The sequence below is a fragment of the Mercenaria mercenaria genome, chromosome 10 (genome assembly GCF_021730395.1).
Source record: "Mercenaria mercenaria strain notata chromosome 10, MADL_Memer_1, whole genome shotgun sequence".
In the NCBI taxonomy this organism is placed as follows: Eukaryota; Metazoa; Mollusca; class Bivalvia; order Venerida; family Veneridae; genus Mercenaria; species Mercenaria mercenaria.
In genome coordinates, this window is record NC_069370.1 from 66841046 (window position 1) to 66866798 (window position 25753).

Sequence of the window (25753 nt, forward strand, 5' to 3'; positions counted from 1 at the left end):
TTCAGACTTGTGTGGGTTATTTTTTTTTTAAAGTTTAATAGCAATTTAAAAAAAACACTTCTATTACTAAGTGTATCAAAACAGTAGTCATTTATCAATTTCAATGAAAATTTTCACAAATGATGAAATGTTTTATCATATGCGGTTCTGACCCTCTTATTTGGAGATATGTTGCATATTCGGTGTTCATTCTTTTGTCAGCTGGATGCTTCACTTCCCTCTTTGATCGTCACCAACGAAAGAGGTGGGCCACGCCATGACTGGTGGTTCTTAAAGGCCATTGGGACAGAGCTGCTTTGATACATTTCTACTTTCCTGATTTATCGGATCCTAAATAATGTTGTGCTGGTATTCTGCTTTCTGTAACGGCATGGAGAACATGCGCAAATGATTTGTTAAAAGCTTTAAGAAGATCGCTTGAAAGTATAGAACGCAAATAATCAAGATAATAGAAGACTTGGTTTGTTCCTGAGAGGTTTAGAAAGGTGAAAAAAATCTCATGCCCTTTAGCACCAGCTTAAGCTGAATTATAATATAATGATATTTAACGAACTTCCTAATACTAAAGGACCAGAGGCTATTTACATATTTAATGTAGATATTTACTCGATCATTTTTGTGTTTCAATTAATAGCGTGCCCTCAGTTTCCCTTGCGTGAATAAGACACTCAGCAGTCGGGGGATTAAGTTTACATATAATGTTCTATAACATTGGAATATGGTGGAAATACAGAGTGTGAGCATTATTGCCAAACTACTGTTTAAGCACACCAGAATTGTTTTGCAACTGACCGTTCCAAGGCTTTGCCGCACTACGTTCCTTTATTTTGCGTTTAAAGCTTTCTGTCTATTGGCTTTACTTAGTTCAAATTATTTATTATGCTCTAACCTATACATGCATTGCTGCAGAGTTTTACGGTTCAAAGATGCGTTGCATTAACATGAATCAGGGTTTATCACAAATCGGATCTGTTGAGAAATATTTTCAGTTTTAGAGAAAGAATGATGAAAGAAAGAAAATGAAATGATTATCCCCTGCCCCTGATGCTCCTCCTCCTGCAATTAGCTAAACATAATTACGGAAAGCCAATAATAAACGTTTAAATGCAGGTTTGATAAATAATATTGTTTATAGATACTTTTGTTGTCGCGGAGCTGAAGACGAATTAAGTAAAACGCTTTCAGTGTTGATGTCAAGTTTGAATGCATATGATTAACCAGTAATTCTGAGTAATTAAGTCGACTATTATGAATCTAACTTTAAGAAAATATCTGTTAAATTTCCACCGGCATAGTCGTCTTGATTGTACTTAAATCTTGTTTAAATAAAATTGCAAACAATGCATGTAATATGCACATGTTCTAATAATAACAGCATAGATAATTACTTGTGCCGTCATTGATTTGTATTGCATTTTCGACAAAATACTTTCCTTCTAGGTACTGATTAAAACCAGATATTAATAACGTATTTTCCCTTATTGTATGTTATATTTCTTGTAACGTTTAGAAATAATCTTATTTCAGATTCAACGCCATAAGATAAGTCGAAAATGTTTTGTTTTTAGAGGTAGAAGCGACATGTAAAAATGCATTGTAAATTAGGTGGGTGGGGTACAAAATAAACAATTAAAATAATTTAAATATACTCTCTACTGAGAAAGTGCAAATATAATATATTTGATATGTCCAATTGGCTTGTTTAATAACATCATATCCGATATTATAAGCAATTTTACTAATATTTTCAATCATTATTCAGCAGTATTATTTTCGTAAACGGTCGCCATATTGATGATGTCATTTCCGGATCCAGTCGCGGTCGCCAGAAGAGATACATACATATTATTTTTGTCTTGGACCAAGGAATAATTTGGTATATGTGGCTATATTTCTCAACTACTTTCGAGCGGGATTACGAATGGCCGTGGACTATAGACTGAACATTAATTGGGCGAAAATGTACATGGTCATTCCCAATTTTGATGATATGCCCTCCCTTCCCAAGTCAATCAGGTTAAACCCAGTGACTGCTTATTCTATGCGTAAGATCCTGGACAACAAGAGAGTATATACTATTCAGCTCTATGTGTCCCATTATGACTTATGCATCCCAGTACCCATTTGTTCACAAAACCTACCCTCCAACATGGGAAGTGGTGATTCTGAGAGACAACCACTTTATCCCACATTATCCTAAGTTCTTCATTGTCCAATGTTCTCTTTTCCAACCATGATCTTGCCTCTTACGTTAATGCGGAATAAAAGTATGTCACAACGAGGTTACTGTCAGGAAGACCCGTAGTCGAGTGTCAACCAGATATACCAACCTACTTCGTACTGACGCTGTATTCCAGCCTTCCAGGATCGTGGACAGATGCTATATTATCTTGGATATGTGCGAACATTAACTTCACTACTAACGAAAAGAATCGTTATGCATATAGATTATTGACTCTGTTCAATTAGCTGCAATAGTTGGACATTCACAATAATACAGCGAGAATGCATCTATTTACTGAGATAAACTTCATATACGAGTTGCTTTTCTTCGTCAGTAAAATCCATGGATTGTGTATTCAACATTTCTTCAACATAACTATATGAGTTATTTGTACAGTGTATTCACAGACGTCATGTCGCATTCGAACAGTTCTACGAATGAAACAGAAAAAGTGGGAACTCCACAGACACTTACTGTTACATACAGTTCCTAGAGTTTGGATGGTTGCTTAGACCTTAGACATTTCTTACTGTCTCGAGTATTTTATTGCATCTTTCTCATGTATATACATATGTTTATTATCTCATGTTTATTTTTTAATATAGTTTAGTTTCAATGTGTAACGTATTAAACTGTTGTCTTAAGATGAAGCCGGAGGCTTCATCTCCAAAGAGGGGTGTGATGTAGTAACAGTTTTGTTGTTGATAAGTGGACACTAATGAATATCAATATACCAGATGTTGCCTGGACAGGTTACAATAGTGAGGTTATTTTTTCTAATAACAAGTGATAACTTAACTATTGGAAATAGTTAATATTGTTGATTGTTCTAGCTGACATTTATTGATACTGTACATTTTCTCTTATAAATAGATAATAGAATTTATCAAACTGTTAGGAACAATGATACTATTACACAAAATTGTACTAATGGTGACATAACTTCCACTGTCCAACTAGATTTCTATTGCCACCTAGAAATACATTATTAAAACAACAACATCTGCCCATCGGCATCTTGCCTATATAAGCAGAATCCCAGAACTGAAGGACAAGTTACATTTATGCAGTTACATGACAGACTTGTTCCTTGGATTCTGCAGGTAAGATATTTTGTTATGTTTTTTTGAGAAAATTATTAGTTCGAGTATAATGAATTTCTTACTAATCATTTTGAAAGAATATTGTAATGATAGATCTATATTTTATAAGTATCATACTTCTTGTTTGCCCATAATATATTCAGCATTTTACATGTGTGCCACATGTTTATTGGTAATTTATGACAAATAAATACCTTTCATTTAGCATTCATATTTTTCATATACTAGTTCACTGAATACTGTTATACTTTGTATTCTTGTTGTTTTGTATAAAATAAAGTCACATTTATGCAGTTACATGACAGATTTGTTCCTTGGATTCTGCAGGTTTTATCCCAGTGGCTTCCGTAACCCCAGAAATATAACGGTTACAATATAAAGGTTATTAAAGTATAGGTAGGAAGATCTTCACAAGGGATTAATAAAAACATGTCAGGTGAAATTCACTCAGTTTATTTTACTCACAAAAATGTTTTCTGTGGGATTAACAGTTAGGACTTTAATTGACCATCAAATTCAATTACACCATTATCGGTAATTGATGGATGGCGACAGTAATTTCCAGAAATTAGGCCATCCTATTGTTAACTTGGATTACCCTGGGTAATATAGCGTGAAACAATGATGGTAGAAAAAATACAGATTTATTTGCGGTTTTAATTTTTGCTTGGTAAATATTCTGCTGGAAATATTTTTGCGATTATACCGAGAGACCGCAGAAATAACCCGTTATATGTATGCCTTCTTTTCAGATGGCTGGCATTGTCTGTAGGACATAAATTGTCTGGTTGCTTTTCATCTCTTAGTTTCAGATTGCTTTATCAACACCTAACAGTTTACTAGTATTAAATCATTATACAAGACAGAGAGAAAAAGAGAAAACAAAGGTACTATTCAACAGAAAAAAAACAAAGACAAATATCAAACAGGGAATGACACGCACCAAAAACGCAGCCTCCTCAAAACGAACTGAAACTGAAACTGTTTTATTTGATTAAACGCCTATTTTTACGGAAAACATATTCAATGGCGTTTTACAAATACATAAAAATACGACAAAAAATTAAGATATTTAATGACATATAACATAAATGAGCATAAATATCATTGTGAATAAACTATTTAGTAAGTATTAATAAAAAACAAAAAGATCAGACATCAGATAAGATTAATAAAATATTAGAACATTAAGATACGGTAAGACAGCTGTTTGTTATCAAGTAAGAATTCGAATGTATTTACACAATAAAATCATCCAGTTCACGTTACTTCAATCTCATAAAAAATACAGTCACAGTTTCTAAAAGAGTGCATAGTAATTTCCAAAATAATGAGTTTTCAACTTCTTTTTGAAAACATCTATTGTGTCTGAGTTCCTTATTTCGAGAGGCAATTCATTCCAGAGTTTAGGTCCAACAGTACCAAAACTTCTGTCGCTGAACGTTTTGCGCTTGTTGAAAGCCACAGCACGCAGACGCGTGCACCACACACACACACACACACAGCCAACACATTAGGACAAAACGAACAAACAAAGGAACACACACACACACACACACACACACACACACACACACACAAACCAACACATCAGGACAAAACGAACAAACAAAGGAACACAGTGGGGCACCGCCTTGGAACGGTCAGTGGCAAAAACACCACTGGGGAGCTTAAACCGGTTTATGGTGCGCACCCAACCTCACTCTTACCCCCACCATGTTCCAAAGACACGGGACAGTGTAAATAAAAGTAATCCCCTCCAGGTGAATCTCTTACACACGTAATGGAAACAAAAAGGCATGGCATGTAAAACACAAAAATGCTCGTGTATAAATATATAAAAAGCAAACCTTAAGAACCAAAAACGTATGTACTCAATGCCTTTTCAGAAGACAGAGCAACAAGAGAAACACCCTTAAGGGCCCGACGAAACAGGCCAGAAGACAATTATCAAAACAGTTCAGTCCTGGTAGAATTTATAAACTGCTTATCATATAGTCCTCCCCCTATTCCGTCAGACACAATCGAAGAGGGAAGCGTAGTGTCCAACTGTAAACGGGTTGAACACTAAACATGCGGTATGTCTCAAAACAGTTGGGTCGTAACCTCTTTTAATAAAACGTTCTATAATTTTACCAAATACATTTGGAAAATTACCATGACCCAATATCTTACGAAGTTTGTAAACCACATCCCCATAAAAAACGGGTTTAGAAATACCTTCTCGCAGAAGTGTCTTTAAATTACTATTGAATTTTAAAACTAAATCAGAATTACGATAGTAAAATTTAGCAAAATATTTACGCAATTTGTAATAACGGTAGCCTTGCTGAAGAAGTTTACCTGTAATATATTGATTACGTTCATTGAAATGCTTGACATGACTACACGCTCTGGCAAACCGAATTAATTGAGAAATATATACCCCATAAGATGTAGCCTGAGGTACATCCCCATCCAAATGGGGAAAATTTACAATACTAAAATTAAAATCATCCCTCTCGCCATAAATTTTAGAAGGCGGTTATGCAAGAAGGAAGTATCAAAATGTCTCAAAGTGACTTGAGACTCCAACTACTTTCTGTTTCAATGGAATGCAAATATATTGTAAGAGATAACCGCTTTCCAGGTGATAATATCATTTGTTTACCAACATACAGTGAAAATATTATCATATATCACATGTACAGTGTTCATTTGTCTGGTTCCTAATCCTATGGTCTTTGTTCTCCTGCAGCATCTTAGATTTGACACTACATATCTATGTGCACAAATATTTCAAGCATCCGTTATGGTCCTAAGTTCAACAGTACACTGTTGGAGTGAATTTTTTTTTCTGCTGCAATCTAGTGAACAGTCCTGTTAACTGCATTGGATTTCTTTTCATTTCACTTATTGCTGAAGTCTTCCATTGTTAAGATTTATAATACTACAAAGTTTTGAAATCAACCAAGTGAAGACTGTTAATATTTCAATATGAAATATATGATATTGCAGCAGCCCCCGCTTGGCTTCAAGGCAAATCAGGCTTTTTTCCTACATTTAAAAAATAAACACGAAGAGTCGTAACGGCTTGAACATCATCCAATAATGACGAAAAGTAAAATAACAAAACGACAAAACGGGACCAGTTAAAACCAACAAAGTAACCAAAAAGAAACAACATGCATGCGAAACCTGCAACAAATTCATCATAGGGAGTCTTGGCATCTGGACAGACATAAAGAAAAACACAACGACGTTAGAATCAAATTCCTTTGCAAGATATGCAACAAAACCGGAAAGAAAATCTATAAAACAAACACTCAGAAAGCAATCATTATTAGCAACGTCGAGACAGTAGAAACCAAGAAGAAAATACAGACATACCTTGCAATTGCACCAGTAAAACAATGGGTGCTCCCGTTTGAAGGCACCCCACGCTTCCGTATAGTTCCAGGGAAATCAAAATATACACCAAGCTCTGATACGAAACCAGCGAAAACACCCATGGGAACAGAAACCATGCTTAGAAGACCAGCATTAAGCCCCCTGCACAACACACCGACACCGTCATGCTGCAACAGTCAGGAGGGTGCAGGTCCATGCATTCATAATTTGAGCATGTGTATACGTTGGTGGAGGGCAACACCCTTGACGATTCAGTCCAAGCCACAATTTACAAAATTCCTGACAAATGTTTGCCTTATGAAGGCTCATTTGAACTCAAAAATGGTTTTGTCCCGTACATGTTAATTCATTAGAAATATTTCTTCAAGGGGATTTCAGACAGATCGACGGAGCAAACAAATTGCCACATCATGTTTGCACTGTAGATAACTGACTTCTGGTTGCTGAAACCTATGGGATTTGTGGCTATTAAAGCAATATAATGTCTTATAAATAAGGTAGACAGAACAACAACACTAAATGACAGGAATCAGCATCAGTTACTATTTCGTACCTACAAGCAAAATACTCCAACTCGTGACGTTATTATCACCCTCATTTTAATTCAGTCAACTCAGTAGTGTTTCTCATCTGAACAAGAATTGTAAGCTCCATAGTGTAAGAAACGAATGAAATATTTTAATTTGCTGTTGGTAATAGTTACAATACAAGCCATTTATAGTAAAACAAAGGGAAGTAATACTAAAAACAACGGTGCTTCGTGGTGATGAACATTTATGCCAAGTTACATCAAAAACCCTCCATGCAAGAAACATGCTCCGGACAAAGTCATTCTTGAATTTGACTTTTGACCTCTAATTGTGACCTTGGCCTTGGCGCTAGGGGTCTGGTTTTTGCACATGGCATGTCGTCTCATTATGGGGAACATACGTGCGAAGTAATTTTAAAATCCCTTGATGAATGGCAGAGTAATGTACCGGACACGAGACAGACCCTGATTGCCTAACCTTTAACCTCTAAGTGTGGCCTTGACCTTGGAGCTAGGTGTCTGGCCCTTGTGCATGACACGTCGCCTCATTATGAGGAACATTTATGCAAAGTTATTTCAAAATCCCTTTATGGATGGCAGAGTACTGGACCAGACACGAATTGGGACGGAAGTACGCAGCCTATTTCTATGTCCCCCTTTGTCTTCGAAAAAGGCGGGGGACGATAATGCACTTATACACTTAAGAGTTAGTCCGAGACGGTGTGCTCTACTTTAACATGATGGTGATTGAAGTGCGCCAACAGTGACGTAATAAAGCCATGACGTCACCAATGGAGAAAAATAAATCGATAATATAGAAATCTAGATCAGTTGGTGACTTTCTTCAGGTACTGCGAATGGTTTAATATGCTATAACATATAGCGCATTACACAAAAACAAGCACAATAATAAGGTTGCTATTCAGATTTTTTTAAGGTAGCTCTAACTAGAGTCACGGTTGGGAAGTCCTACAAGCAAAATTACCAATATGCCCCTCATTACTTCATACATCAGATTAATGATAGTACAGTATAAAGATTTTGGCGCATTACCAGTGCATATTAAAGACAAGACAGCTCCATTTTCAGATCTCTGTTGTAGCTTTAAACAACTTTAAATAATTGCTATACCAGCGAAGGAAGAACTTATGGAAATGTACAAAATATTAGATCTAATAATGTGAAAACCAAGGGAAACGCCTTCTGTCTACCCACATTGTCCCATTTTTATGATTTTACTTTTTATCAGTAGATCACTACTCCAACTTCCAATAAAATTATGGATCAAAGTTTTTATCGATCGAATGCCTGATTTCTTTACAAACAGCCAACCCTTCCCTTTCAACTTTAGATTCATGTACACATAGCATATTAGCTAACCCAACCCGCTCATACTAGATCTAGATCTAATACACATAATGCAGTTCTCAAATCCCCTTTCAACATTAAATGCATGTAGATCTACACATAGAAAAGATCCCTTTCCGTTTCAACTTTAAATTCATGTAGCTTGCTCATCCTTCCTTTCAATTCAAATTTATGTGCATGTAGCTTTCTCACCCCTTTTCCTTTACTTTGAGAGTGAGGATCAAGATACATTGGCCCTTCTTCCCTCTTTTCTTCCACCATCCCAGCGCCCTCGGCATGAAATGCCCCCAAAATGTTTACTTTAAAAAACGGAAATAAATGTAAAAAAAAGAACACACAATGTTTTTGCACGTTATGGGAAACTATGTGTTGGTTTGGGATCGTCGTAATTCGTATTGTGTACACGGATTTACCTTGATGTTGAAGTCACATACATATATAGCCTTAGATAAAATATAAATATTTTGATGAACTGGAAAAACAAAACAGCAACACAAATTATGTAAAAAATGAACAATGTTTAGTATTAAAATGTTTGTTTCCAGCACAAAGCAAATATCAAAAAAAAAAACAAAAAAAAAAGAACAACAAATAACATAGTTAAATAGAAACGTTAGGATTCAGAATATCTTTGATGACATTGTGTGTTCACTGTCTGGGCTATTTGTACAAAAGTCATTTCAGAGCATTTCACTGTTCTATATCCCAGCAAGCATTATACATCAGGCCAATGTCGGACCAGTCGGCTCGATCCCCGTCGAAAGACCGTCCTAATATATATTGTTTCCGCCAGATATCGGTTAGATCTTTAAGTCAGATATCGGTTGAATGTCAGACAAATATTATCCACAGATCAAATATGTTTATTGGTAATATATGACAATGTTAACTAGGATGTTCATACGGAAATGCATAGCTTCATTTTATTTCGAGTTGAAAGTAATCATTCATTAGGGTAAGGAAAAAGGTGGAAACCTTTTCTTCAATAGGCAAGTGAGAATATTGACAAATATAAAGTAGATACTTCTTGTGCATATTACCACTGTGTTATACCATTTGATATAACTGTATTTATGTCTTTTTCAAATAGAAATATAGAAATTATCATGCGTTTTCAAGATGAGCTTAAATACTTAAAAGCTGTCAATAATAACAAACATACAAATAAATACAGTAATGTTATCTTGACCTAAAATTATGCAAGTTTTTTTTTTATTTTCTTTTACATTGATACATTTATAACACCTTTGTGTAAATATTTGAAATATCTGTAAAAATTTTGAAATAATTTTCATTGTTTTCGGTTCCTTGGTAAATTTCTACCAGAGTGGGTGACAAGTTTTTGAAAAATAAAACCTTTTCACAGTTGGTTGTTGATTTTCTAACATGTTCTTACTAGAACATCCGGAAGTCTTACAGCAGATTATAACGTATATGTAATTCTGGCAATCACAGGAAGAAATTCTCGAGAAAATGCACGTTAACATTACAATAGTCAGTAGAGAATAAACCTATCGTAGAGAAAGACGTGAAGTATATATCACAGACGAAACGAAGACCACTTCTTCTTGCAATTAATTGAGCAATTTTTGTTCTGACTACACAAGACCGCCGGTAACACCCCGGTTCTTGAAGACAAGGCAGGCAAAGAAGATGAGCACAATCTGAAATAAACAGGAATCGTCACATTTAAAACGGTTATATTGAACCATGACGTCATTTGTTTGGATTTATTAATGCAATAATGGTACATAAACACACAACAAGGCCAGTTGTGTATTCCCAAACACACGATTTATTTTGTTCTATCGAAAATATCTTTACAAACTTTACTTAGATCTGAATAAATGAATAACGTTGCACATAATGTGGTGCTACGGCCACTATTTCTGTTTTGATGGATATAAGTGAACACATATTAAAAGGACATAAACCAAATTCCAATTGAAAAATATAGTTTCGTATTCATTCCATTTTAGTCCCTGCAAGCTACTTACCTGAAAGGCAAAACAAAACCCGATTGCCAACCAGAAATACAGGGAGTTGTCTTCCACAACTTGCTCCCATACCTTATTTACACACCCCTGTAATAGAATATAAAAAAATATCAAAATAAGGTTTACGAGCTGAAAATCTAATTGTTTCTACTGTTCTGCATATTTCATGTGATATTTCAAAAGTATCATTATTAGCTTTCCTTTAGAAAGGCATGCATCCAGACTTGTTTTTCAACATTTAGTACTTTCATTTTGTTATCAATTATATCCAGACAGTATTTAGCTATTCAATCTCAGTTGTGGCCGTATCAATATGTAGAAAACCTATCTATCGCGTTAATCACATGTTAAGTTTTAATGGCTTACAACTGACGCAATGTAGCTGTAAATTACAACTTACACATATATTTTACTTAAATTATACTAATATCTAAATCTTTTAAACACTGCTATCTGTTTTGAAAATTTATATATAATGTATATAAAACTATCTGCAATATCAGTCGAGAAATAGTAACCGGCTCACAGTATTGAGATTGCTGTTAGTTTCGCTAGGCAGAGCTCCGTTTCCAGCACATGTAGTTCTCTCAGAATCAGATGTAGGTAGAGTCTTGCAGCAGGCTACAGGTGCATATACATCTCCTGTACTACCACTCATGGCTGCGTTGTCGTTTGTGGCTGAATCTTTATATGGACTACCCTTTGCCTCAAAATCAGCGTAACTTTCAGCACCGCAACAGTCATACTGAAACAATGGATAAAGTATTTATGGAAATGAGATAACATCATGTCATATTTTTGGTATATAATACTAGAAAATATAATAACATTTTGGCGTAAACAGAAGACGTTGGTCGAACTGACTTGAATAAAAAGTAGAGAAAACAGTGATTTCAATGTTCAGCAGAAATGGATAACATGTGATAAAAAGATGATTACATTTGTGTCTGTAATCATTGAGTTTATTAAATTCGTTGAATAAATTTGACAATATGAGCCGCACCATGAGAAAACCGATAGAGTGCATTTGCGACCAGCATGGATCCAGACCAGCCTGCGCATCCGCGCAGTCTGGCCAGGATCCATGCTGTTCGCTTTCAAAGCCTATTGCAATTAGAGAAACCGTTAGCGAACAGCATGGATCCTGACCAGACTGCGCGGATGCGCAGGCTAGTCTGGATCCATGCTGGTCGCAAATACACCATGTTGGTTTTCTCATGGTGCGGCTCAATTATGTTTGACAGAGCCTCGATCGCGCCTTACTGTTTCATTCAACCGCTTAATAAATTCAATTTGAAAAAAAAAACGCATTATGTAATATCTGCCACGACGATGACTTTTGCCGAATTGCTTGTGTCGATACTGAGTATGGAAAAAAAAGAATTTTCGATTTCACAGCAGTAAAAAGCTAACGTGGGATAACAAGAATCTTGCATTTTAGTCTCTTTATAATGAATTTGTTAATCTAAAACGTGTTATTAAAGTAAAAATGGTATACTGTTTGCATTGTCTGGTTCGGTAAATTCACTATAAAAAGACAATCAAGTGAGATCTTTGAATTTAATTTCTGGTTTAAATTTAAAGCAGACGACCGGTTTGGCATGACATTAAAAATCAAAAGCTTTCAGGTACAGCGGAACATATATATAGTTTTGGAAGGGATGTGACAATCGTTGCAACCTATTCGTACTATAGACGGGACACACATATATTATGTATATAATAACTGCAATAAAATATAATCAAACTACTGTTTACATGTGTTCAGCTGCACTGTTTCACATTTTTTTTAAAATTTCGTAAATTCAATTAGAGATTCGTTTAAGGCATCGCCACAGTCACAACTCAGTATCAGTTCATATTTTCAGGCCGAGTATTTTTGTCTTGAAAATTGCACTAAAGCCTTAACAGCTGGTCAAATTATCATCAACATAAGAAGCATATGATGATATATAGTACATATGCACTTGTAAAATATTTGAGTCTCGTTTAGACCGAAAATTTACCCCAAAATATTGAAATTTTATGTGCAGTAGAACTCCAATATAAAAAATATTACAAAGACAAAATTTAGTTAATTTCATAGTACAATATGTATACTGCAAACTCCTACGGATTTTTGTCGAAATTGTTCCTGGTTATTGCATTAGACACAAAAAGACAACCCCATGTAAATTTAATTTAAAATGTTGTTTGTACATGCATTACTGATCACAGGTAGCCAGGTAAACCTATACATAATCCTATAATATCACCTGTTTATATACATGTAAATTATGTGTGAACAGATAACACAAATTGGATAAATTGATGGTGTTGGGATTTTTGTGTATAATTCAGTAATCAGGTAAAATTTCAAAATAATTTCTGAAGACTTTATTCTTCATGATCTGCTTTACAATTGGCTGTAATTATCTTTGAAATGTATTAAATATATATTGAGTCTGACTGCAGATAAAATAGCAAAATTTTGTCATAGAAAAATATCGAATAAAGGCATAATACAGGTAGTGAAATGCACATCCTTCTACTTGCATATGTTCACATAGATATTTAAAATATAATTATGACAAATTTATTGACTTTATTGTTACCACTTAGTCATCTTTTATTTTTATAAAAATTTGCATATAAAATTTTGAGTCAAATGGCTGCCACTGTAGGCGATGCCTTAAGAATAGAAACATAACATATTGTTTGAGCCTTTTTCTTGATTTTATCAACTTCCTTTTTAATATAAAATTATTTGAAAAGCTTTACAATATAATTTCTAGCTTCATATTTGCAATTGATAGATATCGCGACATTGCACAACTATTAGAAATATAACTTAAAGGCAAGTTTTAAAACTGTGTTTAGCTTCTGAATTTATTCGCTTCCAGTCCATTTTTGTTGCACAACCAAGACAGACACAAAGTAGAAGGTAAGAATTAGCTGACATTTCTGAGACAGTCGAAATAAAAACTTTTCCGATCAATGTGACAAATTATTAGAGGACGTTACCACAAAAAGCAGTAAATTTACAACTGCATTTCAACGCCTTCTTGTCTTAAGTTCCATCACGACCACTTATTGTTGTGCAAGGAATTGTATTCAGATATCATTACCTGCATAAATAAGGGTAATATTGTAACAATTCGAACAATTGGGACTTACCATTTTCATGTTTTATAAAATAAGTCATCGATCTTGGATGTGCTTTGAACTGTTTTAGAGATATTTCCTTGCAAGCTGACAGTAACGAAACACATAATTGTACACATATGTGTTGATCTGCATAATATTACAGACCAAACTCATATTATACATCTCCATGTTCGTTTTAATCTTATCCGAACTCTGTTTACATTTACCGAGAGACATCCGTTTCGGCTTGTGCACATTTAATCCAGATTTTGTAACATTTTCCTACATGTGAATCACTATAGACTTTGCACAATTAATTTACAGTATTTAATTGTTTAAGACAAGTGTCATCCTTTTATTCAATCCTATTTTTGTGTAAATCACAGTATTTTCATGATAACTCACTGAATTTGTCTCATTTCCTGACAGGATATGCATCCTTATTCGCATTGCATTGTAGGACTATTTACCGTTACTAAGCAACATAAATTATCGTTGTCATCTTCATAGATGTTTAAATCACTTAAACATGTTAGAGTTAATCTAGTGTTGTATATTTTGATGTTATTTTCATATAAACATTTCATAAAGTCGCCATTTTTATGATACGGCAGTATTCAGCATAGAGTTTAACGTTTTAAATCACTGTGACCATTTGATACAACATTTAGTAACGTTTCTACAAGTTTTATTTGCACAGTTGTATTTACATATTCATTATACTTATTTAAAGTAATGACAATTAATGGATTTGCCTAAAGTACTGAGAATATAGCGACTATATTTTTATAGAAGGAATTTCTGTTGCTGAACAGTGTCTTTGTATCCGCATCAATATTTACAAGTTATGGAACGCCAGATCAGTCATAAGTAGATTAATCTTAAAGGAGATGTATACTGAATCTTGCATTTTTAGTACCTTAAGAGAGTGCAGTATTGTTTTGTAAAACATTTTAAAGTTCGTTGTAATTTGCTTCGCTACCTGTAAACTATGGAAAGCCGGAACAGTCATAATCTTAATTTGATAAGTTTGTGCTTATATTGACAGAATTTAACCATCAATAGATGAATACGTTTATTATCAAGATGAATTTGTGATTACATTTGTTATCAGTGAGATGCTTTTGTTTAATGTGTTGACTTCACCTGTGTTTTCCAGAGTATGATATATTTTCATTAATAAACTTCATTAACTGTTATCCTGAGTCTTATAGTCCCTCTGGTTTAGTTAGTTTTACGGTACACTGAATCAGCCTGGCTATACCCTATTTGCCCTTTCGACTACTTGAGTAAAGTTTACCCAGAGTTCTACAGTACGCCCAGCCTACCCATCTCCGCAACACCCCTGAGTCGTAACAATATTGTACTTATTTTTACGGTAACGGTCACCCATACTTAGTTTTCCTTTATATAACAAAATCAGCTCAATGTCCATTTCAATTTCATGTCCTTAGTGTTTCATTATATATAGTTAAATCAATATTTGTGAAAGACTTACTTCTTGTTGCACCCAGTTCCAGCCCAAAGCCGACACACTTTTTCCTTGTATGCCGTCATAGTCACTCATAGTGTCCTTCATGTTGGTCTTCATCCGATCTTTTATCTTCAATAATAAAACAGAATTATATTGTACTCGTGTTAGTTATAAAACGTCGTGTTCCTCTAAAAATAGTTGACTTCGTTTTCCTCTTGATGGATATAGCTAATCAATGTGTACGGAAATAGACCTAATGTAATATTATAAAATACAGTCATATTCCAAATGTGAGCAATGTTATATACAATATTGCTGAAAAAGACATAACTAGTATTTATAGTAAGCAATTTTGAGTGCAGCTTAAGGTGCTAGATAAAAACCTGTAAACGGGGCTTACAACCAGAACTACATGTCAAATAAGAGGAAAAACTCACCTCAAGTACAGATATCTCAATAGTTATTTACATACAACAACATGCATCTGTTTCACAAGTATTTGAATACTGATCGATAAACATGTGTGTATTAAAGTTGATATTGTAAGCTTCAGAATTCATCACCCAAAAGAACGATTTGTATTTTAATCTATAGAAAAACAAACTGAACTGACAATCTTGGGTGGTACATGTACAAAGTATGTATATGTGCGGCCAATCTAGACGTACCGTATCTGGAGCTCCAAACACCAAAATGACAATAACAACTTGACCCGCAAGCAAAGCTATCACTATTATTGAATACTGAAACAATAAACAAAATACAAGATACTTAATTGTTATACATGAAAATAATATATTGTTAGTGTGCATTGCATTATTAAATATAGATATATCTGGATCAGTGTACTAGAAATCGTAGTTCTTGAATTAATTGCAAGATGACGTATCAAAAACATTCCATAATTTATAAAGAAACATCAACATTACCAAGAAACGAGAACGTGTGCTTTTATTAATTATCAAATACTAGTTTATACCCTACTTAGATTTATAACTGTAAATGGCATGCCTATTTCTGCTTTGCTTTCAATTTTGAGCAAGATATGATGCCCTTAATTAAGCGGAAATAAATATCATAAAACATGTAAATGTATTCCAACACTGAAAAAACGTTAGTTTTATAAAATGAGATGCAGCCTACCACCAGCATGACTGTTGTGAATGAACAACATGCCCCGAAACACCCCAGGAAGGATATCGCAAGAAGGACCACGCCCAACGATATCATTATATAACATAATGTTCCCACTAGGGACCCGAACTCAAAATTGTCCGTGTTGAAACTGGCATCTCCTAAGAAAATAATGAAATATAACGATGTGAAATAGTCACTAATGATGAAAAATACACCATTTAATTGTTTTGTTGTTTTTTTTTTATAAGTTTTGAAATGAATAGTTTGTTATTGTTACTGTTATTGTTTTTGTAAATTTTCTATAGAGTAAACATTTCACGAAAAACGATAGGCGATCTTAGTCGTGGAATATATCTCTGCAGAACTCGTATAAATATAAATATCGGTACGCATATATTACAGTATTTATTTTGTGTATGTTTTACCAATTAAGAACATGTTTTATTGAATTAATACATTTTGAATATTTGCATTGATAGGGGCATTTATGTCCTTTTTTTTAAAGAAAAGATATTCATGTCATGCTGATTGCCAAATGGTGTATGCAAAATACTTAATGCTAATGTCGGACGCTTTATGTCAAGTATCGCCTATAAAATAGTTATATACCCTACTTTTTCAACCAATCGCATGCATTTCATAAAGAATTTATAAATTGTATGGTATCTGTTAATTAAAGAGAGCTTTTAAGAGGCAATCTATTTATGGTTGCACCAAAAAGAAGTCAAGGCGCGGAGTGATTTTTTCCTCATAAAGAAACAACGGTCAGTCACTCCTTATTCGTTTCTTTCTAAAGAAGATTTATTTCCATAGTCTCTTTCTAATACATAATAGTATCACGACTGGTATACAAAAACATGGAGTCAAATCCGACTGATATAACCTTGTAATATTATATGTTTTCAAATGATTGAACGTTTTATTTATCGGTTCATTAACTCATAAAATTAAGCAATTTGACCATAAGCAGCACCTATCGTTTCGCAACTGGTATTAAATATTTGACATTTAGCATAGTGATGTGTTTTATTGAATTAACATATTTAGCACGATATATTCGATAGATATTATGAGCATTCAGCATATCGGCAATTATCAAGGCGTGTATCTTATGGACCTAAATGCACATGTAGAGGACAAAGTTCCCTCGCTTATTACCGTATGCACTCTGTACTTTAGTCTCTATTTCGTCCAGAATAGCACTCACTCTAGGTCGTAGCCAGTCATGTGCAAACCGAATCACAAATCCAGCCACAATCAGCGCCAATGAAGCAAGCTACAAAGGAAAATCCGGAACTGTGTTTTACATTATACGTTTTAAAACTGAGCATTGACATTAACTGTAAAAAGTGATTTTAGACGTTCATTATAACTGAATTCATATAGCTGCAATATAACGTTCTCAAAAGGCCACACGGGTATAAATACACTTTGACTCAAAAATATGTAAAAGTATTAATTATTCCATGTTAACTTGGCAAGTCTTCCACCACTCACTTTTCATTTTGACAAATTATCTGCACATTGTGTTTTCATTACTGTCGTTTCTAAGAGGTAACTGTTGATCACAGCTTTTTTCCTCGATGCAAGATATTAGTCTGCCAATATCTGAGGAAAATGTGACTTATGATGGCATTTTTGTTAATGCTCGGATATTATTATAAAAGTGTTCCTTAGGATCAAACATTAAATTTAAAAGGGGCTGTCACCTCATGGGGTTCCTCATTACAGAATAATGGGGTCAAAGGTCAAATGAGTGCATTTACAGATAAACTATACCGCTGTTCACTCGTTTTATTTTCATAAAACATCTAAATTGGTTTAAATATTGTTTTTCGACGCTCTTTAGTATTTTGTAAATAAAACTGATGATAATATTAAAAATATATATACATAATATAAATATATATTATATAGAATAATATATATCTAGGAAAAGTGGCATACGATGGCAAAGTGTGTTATGCTTGACATGTTTGCCAATCTATATTATGTAGATCAACTGCAAAAATATTTTTGGTACTGTCGTATCCAAGGGTTATTTTAATGTAATTTCAAGGTCACAGACAAGTCAGGATCAAAAATGAACTTTTGAAAATGACTTCTAAGGTACTAAAGGAAGCAAAATAGTGCATTTATTAATAATAAACTCAACAACTTTTCTAACTCCACACCTGTTTTTTTCTTTTGTCGCCAAATTTTGACAGATTTGAATGATGTTCTACACAATGTTTAATGATTATTTTATTATAATAAAACATAAAAACGATCATAGCCTGAATTATGTTCATTTAACCGTAAGGGTAACAATAAGGTAACCCTTAAATTAAAAGTCACATAATTAGTAAATTCGTCACAGCAGAAATTCAAAGTATCATATTCTGAATGTTCAACAATGTTTAGTTGAAATAGAACAACTGTCAATATTTTCAATATGAACATGTTAATTTTATATCAGGTTTGTGATGTCATTAATGACACCAGTTAATGACAAAATTGTTTAATACTGCAGATGGCAGTATTTTCCGCACAGAGACCAGCACCAAGTTGCATCCATTCTGTGACGTTTTATTTTTAGGCTACCTTATTTGAACTGTCATATGGCTCAATGAATGTACGCACAGTTGATATCGCTGTTACGTTTATTTAACTGAACTGGTCATTAAACAATGTGTCCAATTTTCATTCAAATCTGTCAAAATTTGGCAAAGATAAAAACAAAAGTCAGGTAGCAATAAAATTTGAATTTAAGCTTTGAACTGACTATCAAAAGATTATTTACATACTGTACACCTTTTGATAAATGTGTGCGAAAGGAAAAATGTGGTTGGTTTTGAGGAGGAAGGATACAACGAAAATGAATTACATATAAATATATATAAAAAATTCTCACATAAACAGTTAAAATCACTTTACTGTCATGAATACAACCAAGTATTTTAGCTCAATAAGGAGAGCGCAGGTCTAAAGATCGCGGGGTCGTAAGTTTGATCCCAAGGAGAGGTGTATGTTCTCCATGATAATTTGATAATAGACATTGTAAGGAGTAATTTCGTCCTCCACTTCTGAATCATATGGAAAAGTTGGCAGTTACTTGCGGGGAAAAGGCTAATACTTGTAGAGACTCCAGAAACACTGATTAGGTTAATTGACCGCCGTTACATGATTGAGATACTGTTGAAAGTAACATTTACATATATGGAATGCTTCTCCAGCTTCTAAAGTAATCATTTCAATACTGGTGATAATTCATTATATGATATATATTTATGTTAATTTGTCCACGCGGTGATTGTTAAATAGGACCATTTTAGAGGAATAACGGAAATATAGGTCACAATACACAGAACATGTACGGTAATAAATAAAACAGAACAGATCTGTAGGAATTCAACTAGTTACTCTATACACCATGTCTTTGATTTGCTGTAATTTGTTTCCTTTTTTACTAACGGTCAGACATTTATCATCATATTTTATGTATTTGTAATTTAATAAAGTAGAACATTTCAAGAACTATCAACGAAGCTCTTAATGCGATATTTGCATTATTTTATTCTAAAAATTCAGCACGCTATTTCTTTTTCGAATCTTATAATTTTTGGCTTTGCTTCCACACTCTCACTTCCTGTTCAAAACAACAGTTGAAAACGAATCAGATCATAACAATTTGCACTTCTGACACTTGGTTTCAGACAGGATGTCTTTGATTACATTGTGAAAAGAAAGCTAGTATCTTGACACTGAAACATTAGTCATTCATATGTTTTACAAATTAAAATGTAAAAATAAAGATATAGAAACATCAGAAAGGTTGCTTTAGATCTATTATAATAGTAACATTAAGGCAGATTCAGTGAAATATTGAAAATATACCTTTCGATATCTTCATGATTACTGACAGATGATGGTTCAGCTAATCAAAATGATTAATTATGGCCGTTCGATAGTACCTTAGAGATATACAATGTGTAAAAATAACTTTCTTCATGATGAGAAGACTGAGCACGAAGAAGAGATTTGAAATTCAAAACGATGGATTTATAATAAACAAATACTGTCGATTGAATATGTCAGGCTAAGACGTCTATAGCTTGTGCTCACATTTGTTTCATTCTATAACATCAGATTCCTTTGTGATACATTGGGTTCTATCACCAACCAAATACTCGGAAATCTAAAGGCGTTGTAACAGGCAAACAAACATGCTTACCCCTATATTCACAGTCATAAAGATAATACTAATAATATTCGATATACTTTCAAATTCACTGACAATTATTAAGCCTTTTTGAGTGTGACGTTGATAGAACCAACATAAACAAACACTGGTAGTTACAAAATTGTAGATATTGAAAACACTTGAAGAGCGGTTACCAGTCCTTATAATAGCCTAATGTTAATGTGCAAAGAAATATTTTTTAGCTGATTCAAAAATATGATGAGTACCATTTTCATGCTAATGAAATGAAAATAAAAACAACATAACATTTGCGGTTATATTCAACCTTTGATATCGCTTACTTTTTGTACATAGATGGTATTTCTAAACGCCCACGCATTCCTGAAATTACTACAGCACATGCGTAAACCACTGGAACAGATTTTTAATTGACAGGGTAGACCATTTTAGGTAATGCTTGAGAGAATTTGCACATTTCATCTCACAAACAGACTTAATCAAACTGAGTTTGCTATTTTAGGTCCTTGAGTTCTATGCTTCCGAAAGAATCTTTAGATCTGTCAATAGTTATTACAGTCAAACTATGTTCGCTAGTGCTCGAAGGGACAAGCAAAATGTGTTCGAGATATCAGTAGTACAAGCCAACATGAAGTACACATTATATAGACCCGACAATGAGTTCGAGCCAAGAGTAGTACGCGAATAATCCTAATTCGAGCAAACGAAGTTTAACTGTACCAGTCTTATAATACGCGCCATAGAATTTTTCTACCTGTACTGTTCATACAGACAATCATATAGGCAATCAAATAGCCTTTTTAAAAAGTGTTAGCCTGAAAATGGAAGTTTTAGAATATCAAACATGAAAAAGATAGCTTTTATAAATGAACAAAATATCAGAGCGTACGAAAAATTAAGCTCATTCTATAGAAATAACTCTAGTCGTTTTGAATTTTGCCAGTCTCAAATGCAATAAATCTACACGAAGTAATTTATTTACTTCTAAAATTCATAATTATCACCGAAAAATTACAAGTTTATATTAAAAGGTAGCAAAAAATGGCGAAAATCTGACGTTTATAACAAATATGCACTTATTGACCTTTGACCTTGTGCTGTGACCTTACTATGACCCTTAGAAGGCGACAGCCCCCCTGAAACTTTTCCAATTTTTATAAAGTTAACAATGAACATGGCTGTCGGGCATTAACAAAAAATGCCATCAAAGGCAATTTCTAGGCCACTTTTTTGGATATATAGGCAGACTATATTGAAAAACGCATTAAAAGAAAAGAAAACAATGATCTTATTCGAAATAGAAAGTAACATATCATTGGTAAAATAAGAAAAAGACATACCATAAAAAAGATGTTAATGACAACAAGAACTATCCTTCCGGCAAACGTCAGCAATCCCATGATGCTTCACACAAAATGACTAAAAATGATCTTTTAGAATATCCTTTTCTTCCTAATATATATCTTCTGTTTTGTTTAACTGTACTCGATCTAACACGTTATCTGTAAATATCAATAGTTGCAAACTATTTAAGTATCTCTCACTGGCGTCTAGTGAAATGTGCAAGGTGATATTTTCTTTATGTATATCAGACACATAATGGAGAAAATTTGTTTATTTCTGTGCAAGATCGAAATATCTTTCACGTAGTCACGCCAGATGCAGTACTAGCCAAATATTAGATCTGGTGTGCACGGGTGAAACATATTTTCTGTTCTACAATGTACATGGAAACAAAAGTTTATTTGAGCCGCACCATGAGAAAACCAACATAGTGCGTTTGCGACTAGCATGGATCCAGCCCAGCCTGCACATCCTCGCAGTCTGGTCAGGATCCATGCTGTTCGCTTTCAAAGCTTATTGCAGTTAGAGAAACCGTTAGCGAACAGCATGGATCCTGACCAGACTGCGCGATGTGCAGGCTTGTCTGGATCCATGCTGGTCGCAAACGCACTATGTTGATTTTCTCATGACGCGGCTCATTTTCATTTCATGTTTTTACAATGGATTTATCTAAATTACTGTATACCCATTTTGTAGTTCTGTACCATTGACATTGCGCGGAAACTACCAGAGAAATAGGCTCCATTGTTACTTATCAAATAATCAAGGCTTTCGCGTGGTTTATTTTTGATTTACCACCGTGACGGTTCAAATTAAAGACGTGTAGGAATCGTACCACGAGGTGGTTTAATATACAAACATCTCATGGATGAACCATGGTAAATTAGCCGACGATAAAGTACAAGACATTTTTTTTTTTTTTACTATTTTTTTCAATGAGATATTATGAGAAGAATTAGACTAGAGTTAATTTTTTCAAGTTGTTATGAACCGTACGTCATGTGACGCTTTGACAACATAACATTTGTCATATTTTTCTTTCACCGGTCTGTATATTAACCGCTGTCTATCGCAGTTATTGCTTTCTCTTCGCTACGCTCCGTTTCTGCAAATGTTTATTTCATTAGGTCAATAATCGATACATCATACTTCCGCGACAAATCAAACATATTGACCTCACTAAAGGAAAATACTTGTGTAGGACTCTTTGCTAATATACTCTGTGTAACAGTGTCTTGTAACATAAAGACATCAATGACATTTTGACGCTTTCAGTAGTTGATGAAAATACATTTCCTTTAAAACTTGGATGTATATAACTTCTTACAACAACATGATAATATATACTCATATGTAGTAGTAGATCTATGTAAATTAAAAAATCTCTACATCTCGTAGAACTATTTTCATTTTGTTCACATTCACATGGACATTGTGACGCTTTTCGATAGTGGTAAAAACGCTAAAATGATATGAAATAAAGAGAAAATATTCAATAAAGAGGGCATATACATTTTACGTGGCTTCGTCGATCATGAAAATATCGCATTAGGAGTATTTCCATATTACCGTGTAAAACAATCCTACGTTTTATCAAACAACACAAGCGATATTACCTAAAACATATACCTGTTGCCAAAATCTTCCAATTACTTACTAACCGTGTAACCTGATGGATGTATTGACGTCAAAATTATTTAATTAAACACTTGAAAATTACTCTATTTGGTGATTCTCCTTTTGAACGGCGTATCATTAAATTCCATTTATGAAAATAGCACACAATTTCGTACTTAGACCTGTCTAAGGTCCGATCCTACTTTTAAACTATTGACTAAAACAGAGATATGGAATACAGCGGGTAATAAAAGGGCAAATAATATTGACTGCTGTTCTTTTGTATTTACATGATGAATTAAATATTTAAAGATATGCTGTTTGAAGTGTTTTCTTATTCCCTTTTTATCGACCCAACTTTGTCATTTGATTGTATACATGATAAATGACCAGGGTTAAATTGACTACTCGGTTACTTTATACATTTAAGGGATACTTTTTGATAGATCAAATTCAAAGTTTTACAAATCTCTCTAATCACAATTTAATTTAGTTTATTAATAAAAATATACTTTTACGTCTACACTGTAGTTTAGTCACTGTTAACCTTAAAAGACATTTTACTATAGAATTCAAAATATCTTACCTTTGTACCCGTTTTTTGTACTAAATACTCTCAAATTTATCAATATACCCGCTCAGTGAATATAATACAAAAAATATATATCATATTCTTGTATTTTAAATTTCAAGAACACTCGCTTAAATAAAAAAATCTATCGTCATTAAAATATAAACTCCAAGTCCGTGTATAAAAATGATCCTAATTTTAGAAATTTCGAAATACTTTTTTATCTTTCAATAGGTAAACCACAATAAATCGTCCTTCACTTAAATCGAAAATAATTGCCAGTACAAATATAACCTGATGGTAGAAAGCGATATGTTTAAACACTAGAAAATATTTTAAGCATACTTAAATGTAGTGCGTTTCATTATGTCCTTATTTAGGCCATTCACAGATATATTCGTCATTTAAAATTGTCGAAACATTGGCAGTTAAATGACAATTAAGCACTACTACGTCAGGGAATATTTTCGGAGACGGTAGTAAGCACCAACGCACGCACAAAACATTTTACTTGAATTAATAGTAATATTTCCGTACTACTTTCCACCGGCTAAATATAAGAAAAAAATCCTCTTGCAGTATTTGTATTTCCCATAAAAATAAATTACATAGTAAATATGATATTTCACATGTTTCTGATTCGTGCTTCTTCCAAATCGACCATTTAATCCGGCGGCTGATAAAACCATTATGTAAGTCAGATAATAAGTGTCTACGTCCCTGTTAAAGGTTAGACAGTAATGGAAGTTAGATAATAAAACTAATTTATATACATTGCCATTAAGAATTTGATCGCAAGGCCTGTCGACAACATTCATCTCAGATTTTCCGTTCTTCAAAATCCAGTTGCAACAACAAATAAATTGCAAGAACAATAGAAATTAAATAATTTCCACTAAGCAATCATTTGTGACAGCAATAAACAGTATTTTAGTGCATTTCTAACTTCATTTATTTCAATACGTTTCGTAAATTTATAGGTAAAATACTAGTTTTTTTACCTACACACGTAATAAGTGAGATGTATATTTTGAGTCCAAATATGTCGTTTAAGTACAATATAATCCATACTTGTTAAAACAAACTAGTTTCCTTTGATTTTTAGTATGTATATGTTATCCATTCTACCACTTTTAGAACTAATTTGTTAAGCATTGTCCTATTTTGAAATATTTTAATCAATATATCCAAATTTCATTAAGGAACATAAAACTTTCATATATTTAAATCAAATACATGTTTACCTCTCACAACTATAAATAATATATCTAGACGAACGTGAACAAAAAATTATATCTTTTTTACAAAAGGTTATATTTTCATCTATCATTTATATTAACTTTAAAAAAAACATACAGTGTAAGTTAAATACTTCAGTAGTTTTGCTTGCTAATGGAGTAAAATACAAATAAATGTTAGGTAAACCTCTCGCCATTCAGATCCTTAAAATAAATATATGGAAGATCATATTACCGTAAGTCGTGATCTGTCATTCTATTTCTGAAACGGAATAACATTCTTTTGATCATAAGCGACTGTTTAGTATTTGTAAGATAATTCTGTTTTAATATCATAACGTCATGAATAAAATGATTTCATATTGACATTTTTATTTGCCCGAGGATGGTTGAATTGCCCTAATGCCCGAGGGTGAGGGTCGGCTCGATTACCA

General features: G+C 33.4%; 1 protein-coding gene across 3 annotated transcripts; it reads right to left on the reverse strand.

Moving 5' to 3' along the window:
• Positions 1-9456: 9456 nt before the first annotated feature.
• LOC123561367 (tetraspanin-9-like) lies at positions 9457-25532 on the reverse strand. 3 transcript variants are annotated; one of them, XM_053553263.1, is made up of 9 exons: positions 25438-25532; positions 21890-22051; positions 17507-17624; positions 16355-16506; positions 15880-15954; positions 15236-15340; positions 11138-11356; positions 10612-10698; positions 9457-10278 (listed from the first exon to the last, which is right to left on the reverse strand). In XM_053553263.1, exons 2-9 carry the CDS (start codon positions 21947-21949, stop codon positions 10213-10215), a joined length of 882 nt encoding a protein of 293 aa, XP_053409238.1. In that variant the 5' UTR covers positions 21950-22051; positions 25438-25532; the 3' UTR covers positions 9457-10212. The 3 variants fall into 3 exon arrangements, with proteins under 3 accessions (XP_053409238.1, XP_045209613.2, XP_045209612.2); XM_045353678.2 differs by having other exon boundaries at positions 25326-25466; XM_045353677.2 differs by lacking the exon at positions 25438-25532 and adding an exon at positions 24097-24306.
• Positions 25533-25753: the final 221 nt, after the last annotated feature.